At 46.2% G+C, this 16,364-nt stretch overlaps 1 protein-coding gene across 1 annotated transcript in view; it reads left to right on the top strand.

Moving 5' to 3' along the window:
* Positions 1–5,781: 5,781 nt before the first annotated feature.
* Positions 5,782–16,364, top strand: part of LOC134499612 (cytochrome P450 2J5-like) — a 43,524-nt gene continuing 32,941 nt past the window's right edge. The window contains exons 1-2 of the mRNA XM_063306338.1: positions 5,782–5,871; positions 6,227–6,615. Of these exons, the coding sequence (XP_063162408.1) occupies positions 6,448–6,615 (168 nt within the window). The 5' untranslated portion in view covers positions 5,782–5,871; positions 6,227–6,447. The remainder of the gene's footprint in view (positions 5,872–6,226; positions 6,616–16,364) is intronic.

Consider the following 16,364-nt stretch of genomic DNA (forward strand, 5'->3'; position numbering starts at 1 on the left):
ACCCGGTAGGGTTTCAGAGGGAGCTGGGGGTTATACCGGAGGATCTGCTGCATGGTCCAGCAGAGGCCCTGGCTGCTGCTTGGAATAGAGAGGTGGCTGAGGCCTTGGACAGGATCGCGCCGGTGCGACCTCTCTTACCCCACCGAACCCAAAACTCCCCATGGTTCACGGAAGAGCTGAGGGTTCTGAGGAGGATTAGGAGACGTCTAGAGTGGCGCTGGAGGAAGTCAAAGACCGAATCTGACCGAACACGAGTTAGAGCCACTATTAAGGCCTACCTGGTGGCGATAAGAGCGGCGAAGCACCAATACTTCTCCGCCTTTATTGCGTCTGCAGAATGCTGCCCGATGGCCCTGTTTAAAATCACTCGATCCCTTTTGGGGACAGTGGGCTGGGTGATCCACCTACAGGGCCACGTGGAGGAGTTTTCAGAGAATCTGCAGAATAAAATCGCTCGGATCCGCTCTACAATAGACTCCAAGCATGAGGCATGGTCCGTGGAGATACCAAGGGAGCCGACTTACCTAGTTATCTGGGAACAGTTTGATCCTGTTGGATCTGAGGAAGTGGACAGGATCCTCTGGACAGTAAACACCACCACGTGCCAGCTAGACTCATGTCCCTCCTGGATGGTGAAAGCTGCTCGGGAGGTGACAGGTGGATGGGTCCAGGCGATGGTTAATACATCCTTGAGGGAGGGGTGGTTTCCATCTGTCTTTAAGGAGGCATTGGTACAGCCCGTCCTCAAGAAACCATTGCTGGGCCCTACTATATTGGTCAATTTTCACCCAGTCTCCCACCTCCCCTTTTTGGGGAAAGTGGTTAAGAAAGTGGTGGCATTACAGCTCCGAAGGGTTCTGAATGAAACGGATTATCTAGACCCTTTTCAGTCAGGATTAAGGCCCGGATCTGGGATGGAAACTGCATTGGTCGCACTTATGGATGATCTCTGGCGGGAGCGGGATGGTGGCAGTGCATCCATCCTTGCTCTTCTTGATCTCTCAGCAGCTTTCTATACCATCAACCATGGTATCCTTCTGGGGCAACTCAGGATGTTGGGGGTGGGCAGCGTGGTCTTGCGCTGGTTCACCTCCTTCCTCCAGGGCCGGTCCCAGTCAGTGATGAGAGGAGGGGAGAGATCCAACTGTCAACCCCTCCATTGTGGGGTGCTGCAGGGTTTGGTTCTCTCTCCTCTCCTATTCAACGTCTACATGAAACCTCTGGGTGAGATCATCTGTCACCATGAGATGAGGAATCATCAGTATGCTGATGATACTCAACTGTATATCTCCATCCCAGGTGAAGTAAGTGATGCTGCGACTGCCCTCTCCAGGTGCCTGGAGGCTGTGGGGGCCTGGATGGGGAACCTCAGACTTCAGCTGAATCCTGGTAAGACAGAGTGGCTGTGGGTTAAGGGCTCTTCCCTATCCAGGACGTTGTCATCTTTGGTTCTGGAAGGGGTTGCACTGCCCCAGACAGACCTGGTGCATAACTTGGGGGTCCTCTTAGACTCACGGCTCCTGCTCGAAGAGCAGGTGGCAGCCATGGCCAGGAGGGCCTTTGTGCAGGTTCATGTTGTGCAGCAGTTATGCCCCTTCCTGGATCGGGAGGCCCTTTGAATGGTCACTCATGCCCTTGTTATCTCCCATATTGACTACTGCAATGCAATCTACATGGGGCTACCCTTGAAGAGTATCCAGAAACTTCAGCTGGTCCAAAATGCAGCCGCGTGGGCTATTTGTGGCACCCCTAGAAGGGCGCATATAACACCTTTGCTACGTGAGATGCACTGGGTACCAGTTTGCTTCTGGGTCCAATTCAAGGTGTTGGTTATCACCTTTAAAGCCCTACATGGCATGGGGTCAGGCTGCCTGAGGGACCATCTCTTCCCCGTTACATCTACCCGGCCCACCCGATCTTGCAGAGAGGGCATGCTGAGGACCCCGTCAGTAACAGAATTCCATCTGGCGGGGTCCAGGAGGTAGGCCTTCTCTGCAGTCATGCCCGACCTTTGGAACATCTTGCTCCCGGAGGTGAGGCTAGTCCCATCGCTCCTGGCCTTTTGGAGAAACTTGAAGACCTGGCTCTGCCAGCTGGCCTGGGGCAGGGAGGAGAGGAGTCATACCTGGGGTTGGCTAGTGCCTTGAAGCACCCCTTCCACGTGAAGACTGAATGAGATTTAGCCATCTGGACTTTATTTTTATCTATATTATTAATCATATGTAATTTTATATTGTATTTTATATATTTATTGTTTTATTGAGGATTTTCTTGTAAACTGCCCAGAGTCCCTCCAGTGGGAGGAGATGGGCAATGATGAATTTGATAAATAAATAAACAAATGTGCCCGTGATCATCATAATTTTAAAAACTTGCAAACAAAAGGACATGATCCAGAGGCCCCCACCCTCTTAGCCTTTCGTAAGGCCATCGAGACCTGGCTTTGTACCCAGGTGGTGGGGTAGAGGTGGGTGTCTCGAGTTGGTTGTTCGGCATCCCAAGGGGATGATTGAGGTGCCAGGATTTGTTTTGCTTCTATGGCTTTATGGTTTGTGATTTTTATACCTCTGGGTTTTATTGTTGTTGTGAGCCACCTAGAGTTGTGTTTTTAGATGGGCGGCCATACAAATGTTTTAAACGAACAAACAAACATATGTAAGGAACGAAGAAGCAACAATAGAGAAGTTGCACTGAAGGAGCAGCTGGATGCATGATAGCAACGGAGGGCTTCACCCTAGAACCCAGGGCACGTTGCCAAGGGTGGCACACCTAGCAGAAGTTTCTCCATGGCACACCCTGTACCTCTCCTCCTTCTCCTGTGTTGTCCTCGTGGAAGCTCTGAGAGAGGAGCATTTCTCTCTTAGGAGAAATGACCCAGTTACACCTGCTGTGTGAAACCAGAGCATGTTTGTTTGTTTGTTTGTTTGTTTATTTTTCAAACTTCTATCACCACCCGTCTCTCCTGAAAAGGGGACTCTGGGTGGGATATTCAATCTGGAAAAGAGGGCTGAGGTGAGACGTGAAAGCAGTGCTCAGGGAGATAAAGAGAAGCTCCAGGGAAGAGGGTCAAGAACTATTTTCCATGGCCTCAGGAACTAGGAGGAGAAGTAATCCGTATAAGTGGCTGCTCCCTGGATTTTGTTTAAATATTCACACATCCCTTCCCTCTTCACAGAAATTTAAAAAAAAAAAATCAGCTTTACTAGCTGTCCACTTATTGCCTCCACTTCCTTCCAAACCAGCAATGCTGGCAGAACGACAGATCTGCCTCTAGGCCCCTTTATCTCATTTATCTCATTAGGTTAGCTCAGAACCATGATGGGAACTCAGAAACTGGGAGGGATAAAGAGATTCCACTCTAGTGAGAGCGCAGATCATCCGCTGAGAGAGACTTCTTACAATACTAAATCCATGACTAGAATATAATCGGATTACCAGGAGGCTCATCTTGTTCCAGATCTGGAACTGTGTTTTCATCTGGAAGGCACCCTGGTTATGTGTCTTGTGTAAACTCTTAAACTGTGGTTAATAATCTACAACCATCTATGCTCCATACTGAGGGGACTAATTATTTTTTTTACTGATCTTTTCTGGACACAATGCTACTAAGATGTTGTGCTGCTTTCCTTTTGAAATTATGTTCCATCAGCTTGACTGGTGTGATCTTAGACAAAGCCATCTTCCTGAGAAATAGGGAGAAAGCAGCTCTGGAAATTAAAGTGCCTTTGGGTCAATCTGGGAAATGTTCTTGGCCTGTTATATATCTATATTTTTTGAAATAGTCTTTATTCAATTATTTACACAAATAATACAAACACAAAATGACAAATCAACAGTAACATCCTAAAATGTTGAAGAATATTTATAGCTGCTATTGAAAAAATATTTCCTTTATTCCCACTGTGGTGGAAAACTCACCCAATAACGTCAACAGCTGGAGAGGATCCAAAGGATTGTTTATTAGTTTCCAATCTACTCTAGAAGATTACAAGGACTGATTGGTCCTTTGTACCAAAAGATCCAGGAGTCAAGGCTATAACGTGACATCAGTCTTATTGTCACCTTTGGCTCTGATTCACATAACGTGATTAGCAAAGTCAATGAAAAGTCTAAAAGTTGCGTGTGAACAGCAGGCTGGGGTTGTTTACTTTTAGCCATGGTGAGGATATTTTCTGTCTGTGTGCGTTTGTGCATGACTATAAGAATTTTACTTCTGTTTAGTTGCTTGTCTGCTTTTTCTGCCCTTCTCCTATGCAGGAAGATGGGTTTCCCATTATCTTACCAGAAGAACATGGAGAAATTATAAAAATACCTATCTCTTCTGACTACCTTTCTTGGTAAAGTTCATTTGTACTATTTACAGATCAGCCTTCCCAGCCTGGGTTACTCTGATGTTTTGGATCATCATCCCCTGCAGCCAAAGGCAGTTTACTGAGTGGTTAGGAAAGATGGGACATGTAGGTCAAAGCATCTGTAAGCCCCCACTCAAAGGCCTATAACCATGTCAAATAGAGTAATAAGTTTGGTCATCACACATTGATTCCTTATTGAGGTTGAGACTAAGTCGTTAACTTCCTCCAACTGATTATGCAGTTTGCAAATGAATTCTTGTGCTCTTTTAATTAAGATACTCAGTGCTGATACAACAATGCATTCCTTGTATTGTTCTGTTTCCTATTCCTTTTAACTAGTCATAAAGAGTGGAATGGAGAAGACATGGACCAGCTGTGACTTACAAAGCTCTTGAAAGATCCCCCAACAGCTAAGGGATGGTAACTTACTCCCCCAAGTCATACTTTTGAGTAATTACAACAGCCAGGGTTGAAAGGGAACATGGATGCTCACCCAAAGTGCTAATTAATGGCTTCACTTTCAGCTTTCGGGGGGGGGGGGAGAATCCAGTGGAATGTACGAAGGAGTGATGGACTACTTAGTTTAACTGAGTAACATTTTTGGGCTGAATGCAATTCGCTGGGTGCCTAGATTTGTACAAAATGGTCATACTCCAATTACATACATCTGCCCCTCCTATTAGAAGTAATTGGACTGGGCTGCTGTAGGTCCCATTGATAAAAGTATGCCATCATGTGGGATCAAGGAGATGAGGTGGGGGCAAAAGAAGTCACGGAAAGGAAGTCATGTGTCGTATGCCACCTAGAGTCACTTTGGTGAATGGGACAACTTACACATTAAGGAAATGAGTAAATTAATCACAAGCAACAAGGTGATTCAAGGAGAGAAATGAGAGATTCTTATCCTGGAGGCACAGGCCTGACCCCAATTTACCATAAGGGTGGTCCTATGAAAGGATAATTGTGGAATGATCCTAGAAACCAGTGAAACCAGAGTCATCTTAGAGCTCTGCTGGGCACCCAAGAGAAAAGGAAAACACCTGGTGCTCAGGAACAAGGGCAGTTGTGAGCTTCAGAAAGAAATCTTTAAAAGATTCCACTTTCAGGCTGTGCTCAGATTGGGAAAAATCAAGGCAATCAGTAAGTTGGTTGTAAGGAATACAAAGAATAATAGAAATAGTGGCCCACAAGGCAAAACACAGTATCCTGAAGGATGACTAAGTACTCCTGAACCTGCCTGATCCCTGTTGGGTTAATTGATGCTTCAGAGTTGGGCAATTGTTCCTGATAAGCTCATGGGTCAGGCAGGTGAGGTGGTGACCTCATTGTTAGGTAGGCATTGCTACACATCTGTATTTATCTCCCTATAATCTGATGCTTGCAGGAAGCACCCAGCCTTTTAAACAATAACAGCTGCTGCAGAATCCATCAGAAGAGCCCCTCCTTAAGAGCATCAGAATTAGACTCATTTCCTTTGCAGAAGGCTGATCAACTCCGCAGATCCAGAGATGGTTCTCAGGTAGGATGAAGCCCTCATAAGAGGTTTCCTTCTTTGCAGGGGAAGTTGAGTGAGGGTTTTTTTTTAAAAATGATTATTGATTTATTTATATTTTGAATTTCTGTCACCACCCATCTCCCCCAAAAGGGGACTCTGGGCCATTTGCAATACAATCATAATGTCCTGATTAGGTTCTTCCAGGTGCATACATGAGACCTAACACTGGGCAGGGTAATAGTTTGGTGACCCAACAAGGTAGATTTCATGGACATTCAGTACACCATTGTCTTCAAATAATTCTGGCAAAATATGTTTAGGACAAATTGGGTTATTCTGCCCTTGATTTAAAATGAAATCTCCTCCTCTTCTATTTTAGTGTCACATGGTCAGAAGTAACCTCAGTAATGTGAATTAACATGATAATATAATGGTGGCAAAACACCAGTGCTAATTAGAGCATCAGAAGACATATTGCACTTTGTTTTCACTCAATGGAGTATATAAAACAGGAGGCAAAGCAAACGCATCAGGTAAAAGGATACAGCCACCTCCAGATCGACTAGAAAGCATTGAAGAGACAGAACTAGCTGGACAACGATGGCGATCGGGGCCTTTTTGTTGTTTTTGCTGCTGGCTCTGCTGCTTCTGTTCTTCCTGAATCAGCTCTGGACTCGAAGACATTTGCCTCCTGGTCCCTTGGCTCTACCTCTCATTGGGACCTTGTGGGCTAATGTGACTGGACTTCAGGAAGATATTTTCCTTAAGGTATTTTATTCTGAATAATCAACCAGTAATAAGTAAGGTAATTCTCAACTGCTTTCTTTGTTCAATAATTATGGACAGATGTGTATAAACCTCGTGAAATATTCTTGCACGATGAGGAATACAATTAATCAAGTGATAGTGATGACACCTTATTGATTATTTTCCTCATCCTGCCAGATGATTCCAGGCAAGTCCTGCTCACCACCGTTTCACGGGGCAGGATGTGAAATAATGGGGTTAAATTTTTAGAAGGCAGATTCTAGTTCAGTCTCACCAAGAAGCCTTTGATGATGGAAGCAATTTGTCAGAGGATGGATTCCCCTCCACTCTGTTCAAATGGAGGCTAGACATCCCTCTGTTGAAGATGCTTTATTTTGTATTCCTGCCCTGGACAGTAGGTAGAGCTTGATAGCCTAAATGGCCCCTTCTAATTCTGCAATTCTCTAATGATAAAATTTTCATTATTGCTTTTGAGTTCAAACTTTCCCTAAATGGCAAACGTTCTATAGTCAAAAGATGATAAGAATATGTGTGATATACAAGAACCTTATAATCTGCATTTACTCTCTCCAGTAAAATGGAATGACAGGCACCAATTTATAGGAGTAAATGCGGGGGCTTTAGCTGGCAAGAAGACTAAACAGAACTAAAAGCAAAAGAGGCATGTTGTGTGGAACTGAAACCATTGTTATCCCGGTACTGCATTGGGTGTGGGACAAGCCTTTTAACCCTATATCAGCCAGATGTTTGATACTGACATCACCGTGGTGAGATTCTGATAAAGGCTGCATCACAATCACCACCACTGTCAGAATTAGGTCATTCTAATAAATCGGAACTGTAGCTAAAATTTAGTAGAATTCCTTAAAACCCTCCCTAATTGGAATTGGGCTGGATGTATGTAAACCATCCTCCAGAATTTCCATCCATTCCATCCAATGTTTATTCCTGTCTTCAGTCAAATATTTCCATGTAACATTCAATGGATTTTTCCAGTTATTGAATTTCTGTTTCCTTCCTATTACTTTCACACCTTTGTCTCTTCAGACACAAGAGGCATCATCATCTCCAACTCAATTATTTCCACTGAGGGTTTGCACTCAGCTAGGGTGTGGCAGCCCCAGATAAATATCAATCAAGTCATCAGAAACTTTTATTTTTGTTTCTTATAATTAAGGGGACCTACATTGAAAAAAAATAAAACCAGAAAGAGGTAAAGATTTTGGTTCAGCAAATTCAGCCAATTATAATGCCTATAGGTCTCCTTGTATAATTCCTGTATGTCTACTCAGAATTAAAGCTTGCTGAATTCAAGGGGCCTATTGTCAGGGAACGGTTTACAAAACCTCAGCCTAAGAATAGCCAATGGGCTGTCGTGGGTTCTGTCCACTAGAGAGTGTCATCTGGCGGGACCCCCGTGTCCTGTTGAGACTATGAAACCAGGCGGAGGAATATAATTATTCTTTATTAAATAACTATTTACAATAATTAAGTCCTTTGAAATATGAAGAACTGAATTCAGTTGAGCTCCCCCCTCCCCACCGGGGTCAGGCTGGCCCCGACCTTGCTGGCCTTCTGGAAGGGCCTGAAGACCTGGCTCTTCCGTCTGGCCTGGGGATCAGAGAGTGGGGTGGAGCCCATAAATTGGCTGTCCTGTTCTTGAATGGCTCTGCTCTCCCAGTGGATCGTACTGTTTGCCTTTAGCTGTTGTTTTTAATGTTTATATTGTTTGTTTCCTTGTTTTAATTTTTGATTTTTTGGGTACTGTTTAATTGTAAACCACCCAGAATCCCTTTCTGTGAGGTCCCTTTCTGTGTCTATCACAACACACGAAACATAGAGGCAGGTCTTTGATCATGCAGTTGCATCGTGACTTTTTTGACCCTGCCCTGCACCTTCACAAAGATATGAGCTTGTACAGATCTTTCCAAGCTGAGCCCATTGCCTTCCTGCAGCACCATGATTGATCTTGCAGGAGCCACAAATCACAGTTACTAAATTGTATTGAGTCTGTTCCCCGTAACATCTGGCAAAATGATGTAAAAATCATAAATATACGTAACTCCAAAGCCTTTCTGGGTCTGAGGTCCTAAGGTTCTGAAACATCAGTTTCAGAAAATGACTCATAGGTAGCTGGCTGGAGAAGAAGGAATAGAATAGGTTTCTCTGTGCATACCTGTAATGATTGCCTATTCTAATGGATATCAGACTCATAAACAAAGGTTTCAAAGATATCTGATATATTGAAGAATAGCATGCAGGATCGAAAAGAAAGCTGAGAATGATGAAAGCATGCCAAATTCAAACTAAACACCCTCGGTGCAAATGAAATCCCTCCCCCCGTAGAATCTTCTCAAGTCCACAATCCCAGGTGTTCCTAATGGTTTCTGATGGTCTGCGCGAAAAGTCCTTGAACAGAGAAAATAACCCAAACACATTCCATTGCACTGATTTCACATACAGAGCTTGGTACAAGGTCTCACAGCAGCTTCCTCCCAAACAGAAATGCACGTCAGCACCATGGCATGTGAAACGTTACGATGTATAAAGTACATTGAAACAGTGAACATGACATACTGCCCCCCCCAAAATAAAGAATACATTAAGCAGCAGGTTTCAAAGGATAAGCAAGGTGGAAACAGTTAACTAAATCAGGAGCGTTAACATGGTGAGCAGACACCCATTCGGGTTGAGCAAAGGGTTTCCATCAGACCAGATACTGCAGGGTGCCCCGAAGCTTGCGAGAATCAACGATGTCCTTGATTTCAAAGTGTTGTTGGCCGTCAATCATAATTGGAGCAGGAGGAGGAGGTTGAGGGTGCCAACATGGCGAGTGGTGCACAGGCTTAAGCAAGCTGCAATGGAAAACAGGGTGCAAGCGCTTTAAATTCTGAGGCAGTTCCAATTTAACAGTAACTGGATTGACAATATCAACAACAGGAAAAGGACCAATGAATTTGGGAGCAAGTTTTTTAGAGGGTTGAGGCGATTTAATAAATTTAGTGGATAGATACACCTGATCCCCAACTTTAAAGTCGTGTTGTAAAGAACGATGCTTGTCAGCTTGAGACTTGTAAGCAGCCTGGGCATCAGCCAAAGCTTGTTGAATTACTGGCCAGGAAGCAGACCGTTTAACAGCCCAGTCAGATGCGGAACATGTTGGGGAAGAGGGCTGTGGCAGTTCAGGGATGGGAACAAAGTCGTGACCAGAAACCATACAAAAAGGGGTTTGTCCGGTACTTTGACGGACAGCATTATTGTAAGCAACTTCAGCAAAAGGTAACAACTCCACCCAATCGTCCTGATGGTAGTTAATGTATGCTCTAAGGAACTGTTCAAGAGTGGCATTTAAAATCTCAGTAGAACCGTCAGTGGTGGATGGGACGATGTGGACAGTGCCTGTTTAGTGCCAATCAATTTTAAAAATGATTTCCAAAATTGAGAAGTGAACTGTGTGCCGCGGTCCAAAATTAAGTGGGAGGGGCTACCGTGGAGGTGGTAGATGTGGTGGAAAAATAGGCGCGCCAATTGTGCGGCTGACAGGATGGATGCACATGGAATGAAATGAGCTTGCTTAGAGAAAAAATCCTTTATGACCCAAATGACAGTTTTCTTCTGATTGGGAGGCAGGTCCACAATGAAATCCATAGAAATCTGGTCCTGGGGGTGGGATGGGCTGGCCACTGGCTGTAAAAGCCCCTGTGGTTTCCCCCCTTTACGTTTGGACATGGCACAGACAGGACAAGAAGCAACATAGTCTTTAACATCACATCTTAAGGTTGGCCACCAAAATTGATGGCAAACCAAATGTAAGGTTTTAACAAAACCAAAGTGTCCAGCAAGTTTATCATCATGGGAATGCTGCAAACCATCAGCTCTTAATGTTTCAGGCACATAGAGTTGGTGTTCCACCCAAGCAAGACTGTTTTCAAAAGAAACATTATCTCTATTAGCTAGCAACCAAGTATCAGATTTCAGTGCCTGGAGAAAGTCCTTCTGTAACTGACAAGGAACTTGCACTTTCTGCTTCCCAGACTGTGCTGGGGGCAGGGGTGCCTGCACATGGGTTTGGCTCCCAGTGACAGCAACCAAGCCCAGTTGTGGTTCAGAGAGAACAGTTCCAACCACTTCTGCCACCTGGGCAAGGTCCTAAGGTAAATGTGACAAAGCATCGACCAGAAAGCTTTTCTTTCACAGAATGAATTTTAACTGGAAGTTAAAGCAACTGAAAAACTGAGCCCAGCGAATCTGTTTAGGGCTGAGACATTGTGGGGTGTGGAGGGCTTCCAAATTCCTGTGATTGGTCCAAACCTCGAAAGGGCATTTAGCACTTTCAAGGAGATGCTGCCAAGTTTCTAAAGCTGCCTTTACTGCAAACGCCTCCTTTTCCCAAACATGCCAATGGCACTCTGTTTCAGAGAATTTCCTGGATAGATAAGCGCAGGATTTTAGGCGATTTTCTGAATCCCTTTGTAACAAAATAGCCCCAATCGAGGAGTCAGAAGCATCGACTTGGACCACAAAGGTGCGTTCAGGATCAGGGTGCTGTAGAATAGGCTCAGCAGTGAAAAGAGTTTTCAACTTCTCAAAAGCTGCCTGGCATTCAGGCATCCAATTCAGCACCGCCCCAGGGTTCTTTACTTTGCGTGTCTCCCCCAAGCCCTTGGTACGGAGTAAATCAGTGAGGGTCAGAGCAATCTCAGTGGACCCCTGAATAAATTCCCTATAGAAATTACTGAAACCTAGAAAACTTTGTAATTGCCTCTGGGTGCAGGGATGCTCCCAAATCAGAATTGCCTGAATTTTTGCAGATGTAATGGTTGCCTATCCTAAAACACACTCAGACTCACAAGCAAAAGCTTGAATCAAATCGGGTTTACTTAAGAATAGTGTTCAAGTACAAAGAAAGCTGAGAATGAGCAGAAGCATGCCAAATACAAACTAAAAACCCTCGGTGTGAATGTAAGCCCTCCCCCTGTACAACCGTTTCAAATTCCCCATCCCAAGTGCCCCTAACGAATTCTGATAATCAACGGGTAAAAAGACCTTGAATGCAAATGATAACCCAAACACATTCCATCCCCATGAAAAGGGGGAAAAGAGAAAATTTTCCCTTTTGACAGGTGGGCTAACATGTCTTTCATTAGAGGCAAAGGATATTTGTTACATAGGGAGACTGAATTTAACCCCCGATAGTCTGTACAGAGTCTGAGGGTGCCGTCTTTCTTTTCCCGGAAGAGCACAGGCGCGCCCACTGGGGAATTGGCAGTTTCAATGAATCCTCATGCCAGGTTTTTGTCAATGAACTCACACAGTGCCTCTAGTTCTTTCTTGGTCATTGGGTAAATTTTCGGTTTAGGCAGTTGCGTGTTGGGGAGCAACTCGATTGCACAATCAGTTTTATGATGGGGTGGTAGCTGGTCTGCCTCCATTTCTCCAAAAACGTCTGCAAAGTCTCGGTAGTGGTCCGGCAGCACTTCGAGCTGCAGTAAGTTGGGGCGTGGCACTGCAATTGCAGCCCTGGCTCCCCTCCCCCAACTAAGGGTCTCCCCACTGGAGGGGCTTGGTAAGACCCATCGCTAAAGGTAAGGGTTCGGTGCTGCCAGTTTATGTAGGGGTTTCGCCAAGTTAGCTAAGGGATCCCTAGAATTACCATGGGATCACCCACAGGAGCAATGATGAATTTTAAAGCCTCTTTGTGGCTGCCCATTTGCATTGCTACAGTCCCAGTGAAATGCGTTGCTGGACCCCCTCCCACTGTTGACTCGTCTAGCTGGGTAAAAATTAAAGACTGCTGGAGAGGGAAACTGAGCAGGTCTAGGGCAGTCACTAGATCCGGGTGGATGAGGCATCTCGAACACCTAGAGTCAACCAGAGCCCAAACTTCTGTGGTTTGGGTGTGAGAGCCCAGCTTCACTTTCACTGCCAGGGTGGGGCAATCAGCACTCACCATAGCATCCTCATGCCCATCTTCCTCCACCTGCCCCAGGGCGCCGTTTAGGGCAGGTGGCTGGCATTTCCCGCCGGCTCTTTTGCATCTTCTTCAACCTCTGCATAGAGATACAGGGCTTCTTCCAGGTCAGTGGCACCTTTGGCTGTGGTCATTCGGCATGACAGTTGGGGCAATTTAGCCGGGGCTTTCATTGTTCACTCTCTGGACTTGAGCTTCGGGCACTTGGTGGCTTGATGGCCTCCTTTCCCACAATGGAGGCACTGCCCTCATGCATAGCGGCTATCCTTCTCCTCTTCCCCAGCTTGGTGGCTTGGTGGGGCAGCTGTTGCTCTGCTCCGGGGTCCCCGTTGTTGTTTTCTTGGTTCGATGGGTCTGCATGTAGGTGCGCTGGGCATGCTCAGCCTTTCTGGCCAGACAGATCCACTTGTACAGTGACTCCGGATCATCTCTGCCCAGTTCCCACCTGAGGACGTCTCAGTTAAGCCCTTCTTTGAATCTCTCGATGAGTGTTGATTGGGACCAGTCGGGAACCTTGCCCGCCAAAGCTTTGAATTCAAGGGCATAATCAGCTACCAATCTGGGTCCGTGGGTGAGTTCCCTGAGCACCTCCTTAGCCCTGGCTTTGGCTAGGGGGTCTTCAAAGAACAGCTTCAAGGCAAACATGAAGTCGTCGAACGACCTGAGCTCAGAAGCATTCGCTTCTGTCAGTTGGACATACCAGTCCGCTGCTCTGCCCTTCAGCTTAGGGGTGATGGCCAATTTCTTAGCCTCTTCAGAGGTGAAGCACAACCCATATTGCTTCATGTAGTTTTTTGCATTGGTTATGAAAAAGGAGATTTTGGTGGGGTCTCCATTGAATTTGACAGCAAAGTCCTTTGCCACCTTCCCAGTTGGAGGGGATGCAGGTGTGGTTGGAGCTGTAGGGGCCCAGGACACCCCAGAGGACCCTCTCCATGGTGAGGCTCCCTCGCGATGTCTTCTCCAGCCTCGCACCAGCTGTGGTCCACTAGGAGGAGGGGGCAGGGTTGCGGGAAGGAGGACTCTCGTTGCGGCTTCCCTGGTCCCCCTTCGCAATCGACAGGGTTTTCAGCAGGTCTTCCATCGACTCCACCTTCGCCTCCCACCTCCTCACCCTCTCGGGGGTCACTGATCTTTCCTCTCGTCAGGTGTCAGGTCGCTTCTCTGGGGCCACTTTGGTCAACTCTCCCTCAGGAGTCAAGGGGAACCGATACTTCCAGGAAGTCCCAGCCACCTCTTCCTTGGGTTCTCCCTCATCGCTGGATCCCCCCAGCTCAGGGCTTGAGCTGGAGCCCCTCAGGTAGAACGAAAGGTCGGGGGGATGGGGGCTCTTCAGCGCTGGTCCAGCTTGCAGTTCCAGGTCCTCGGATGGTGGTCTTGATTCGGTCATCGCTAACTAATTTCCTCGCAAGGAATATCCTTGGAAGGAGTTAACGGGAATTACAAAGATTCTCAGCTTTATGTAATGGTTGCCTATCCTAAAATACACTCAGACTCACAAGCAAAAGCTTGAATCAAATCTGGTTTATTTAAGAATAGTGTGCAAGTACAAAGAAAGCTGAGAATGAGCAGAAGCATGCCAAATACAAACTAAAAACCCTTGGTGTGAATGTAAGCCCTTCCCCTGTACAACCATTTCAAATTCCCCATCCCAGGTGCCCCTAACGAGTTCTGCTAATCAACGGGTAAAAAGACCTTGAACACAAATGATAACTCAAACACATTCCATCCCCATGAAAACAGATAGACAGCCTGGTACAAGGTCTCCCAGCAGCTCCCTCCCAACCAGAACACCCGTCAGCACCATGGCATGCGAAACATTACGATGTAAATCAAACATTGCAACAGTGAACATGACAGCAGGGTCTATTTCTATACCCCAGTCAGACACTTGATAGCCCAGATAGTCAAGTTGGACTTTGTGAAACTCACATTTGGAAAGTTTGGCATAGAGTCTGGCATCTCTAAGTTTGCATAATACCTATTTGAGGAGGCATTCGTTTTCCTCCTCGGTTTCAGTGTAAATGAGAACATCATCTAAATAAACCAGGACCCCTTTAAATAAATGATCATGTAATACTTCATTAATTAATTGCATGAATACTCCGGGTGTCCCTGCCAATCCAAAAGGGAGGACTTTGTACTGAAATGATCCTAGTGGGCAATTAAAAGCAGTTTTCCACTCATCCCCAGCTTTTATGTGAATGCGAAAGTAGGCTTCGCAAAGATCGAGCTTGGAGAAAATCTTGCCCTTTGACAAATGAGCTAACATGTCCTTCATGAGGGGAAGAGGGTACTTGTTGACAATAGAGATGGAATTTAACCCTCAATAGTCTGTATAGAGCCAAAGCATGCCATCTTTCTTTTCCCGGAACAACACAGGAGACCCAACTGGGGAATTCGCAGGTTCAATAAACCCCCTTGACAGATTTTTGTCAATGATGTCCCGGAGTGCCTCCAGCTCCTTCTGAGTCATTGGATAAATTTTTGGCTTGGGTAATTGAGCATTGGGGGCCAACTCTATTGCACAGTCAGTTTTCCTATGAAGGGGTAACTGATCTGGTTCCATCTCCCCAAATACACCTGCAAATTCTTGGTATTGAGCAGGCAAGCCTTCTAAATGTGTCAAGTCAGGGTGCGGCGGGGCCATCGCTGCCCTTCCAACCCCCGCATGGGTGACTATCTCCACTGTAGGAGCTTGGTAAAATCCATCTTTAAAAGTCACAGTTCTGTGCTCCCAATTTATATAGGGGCTTCGATAGGTCAGCCATGGGATCCCGAGGATTACCAAGGGATTGCCAACAGGTGCTACAATTAATTTCAAAGTCTCATGGTGGCTGCTCATTTGCATTGCATTCACAGTTCCAGTGAAATGGGTTGCCGCACCCCCCCACCCCGCAGCTGAACCATCCAGCTGTGTAAAGATCAAAGGACGCTGGAGGGGGAAACTTGGCAGTTCCAAAGCGGCAACCATATCAGGGTGAATTAAACACCTGGAACACCCAGAGTCAACTAAAGCCCACACCTTGGTAGATGAGCAGGAACCCAATTTCACTTTTACTGCTAAAGTGGGACAGTCAACACTCACCAGAGCATCTTCGCACCCATCCTCTTCCACCTGCCTGCTGGCGCCCTTCATGGCAGGTGTCTGGCATTTCCCACTGCGTCTTTAAATTCATCTTCAGCCTCTCCCAAAAAGTAGATTAATTCTTCAGCGTCAGTTGTTCCTTTGGCCGCTGTCATTCGCCGTGAAGCAGGGGGCGATTTGCCTGGTGGCTTTCCTGCTCGATCTCCAGCCTGGGCCTTCGGGCAATCAGCTGCTCGATGACCATCCTTTCTGCATTGGAGACACTGACCCCTTGTGTAGCGCCAATCTCTCTCCTCATCCCAGGCTCTCTGGCTTGGCCGGGCAGCAGTCGCAGCACTTCGGGGTCCTCTCATGGTGGCGTGTGGTTTTTCAGATTTTCTGGTTTGCAGGAAGGTCTGCTGAGCATTCTCAGCCTTTCCTGCCAGACAGATCCAGTTGTACAATGACTCGGGTCGTCTCTACACAATGCCCAATGCAGGATGTCTCGGTTGAATCCCTCTTTAAAATGCTCTATTAGAGTTGACTCAGACCAGTCAGTGATTTTACCAGCCAGAGCTTTAAACTCTAGAGCGTAATCAGCTACTGACATTTGGCCCTGGGTAAGATCCTTCAGCGCCTTCTTAGCTCTTGCCTTGGCTAGAGGATCTTCAAAATGCAGCTTTAACACCCAGATGAAATCATCAAAATAAT

Source organism: Candoia aspera, chromosome 6 (genome assembly GCF_035149785.1).
Source record: "Candoia aspera isolate rCanAsp1 chromosome 6, rCanAsp1.hap2, whole genome shotgun sequence".
Classification (NCBI taxonomy): Eukaryota; Metazoa; Chordata; class Lepidosauria; order Squamata; family Boidae; genus Candoia; species Candoia aspera.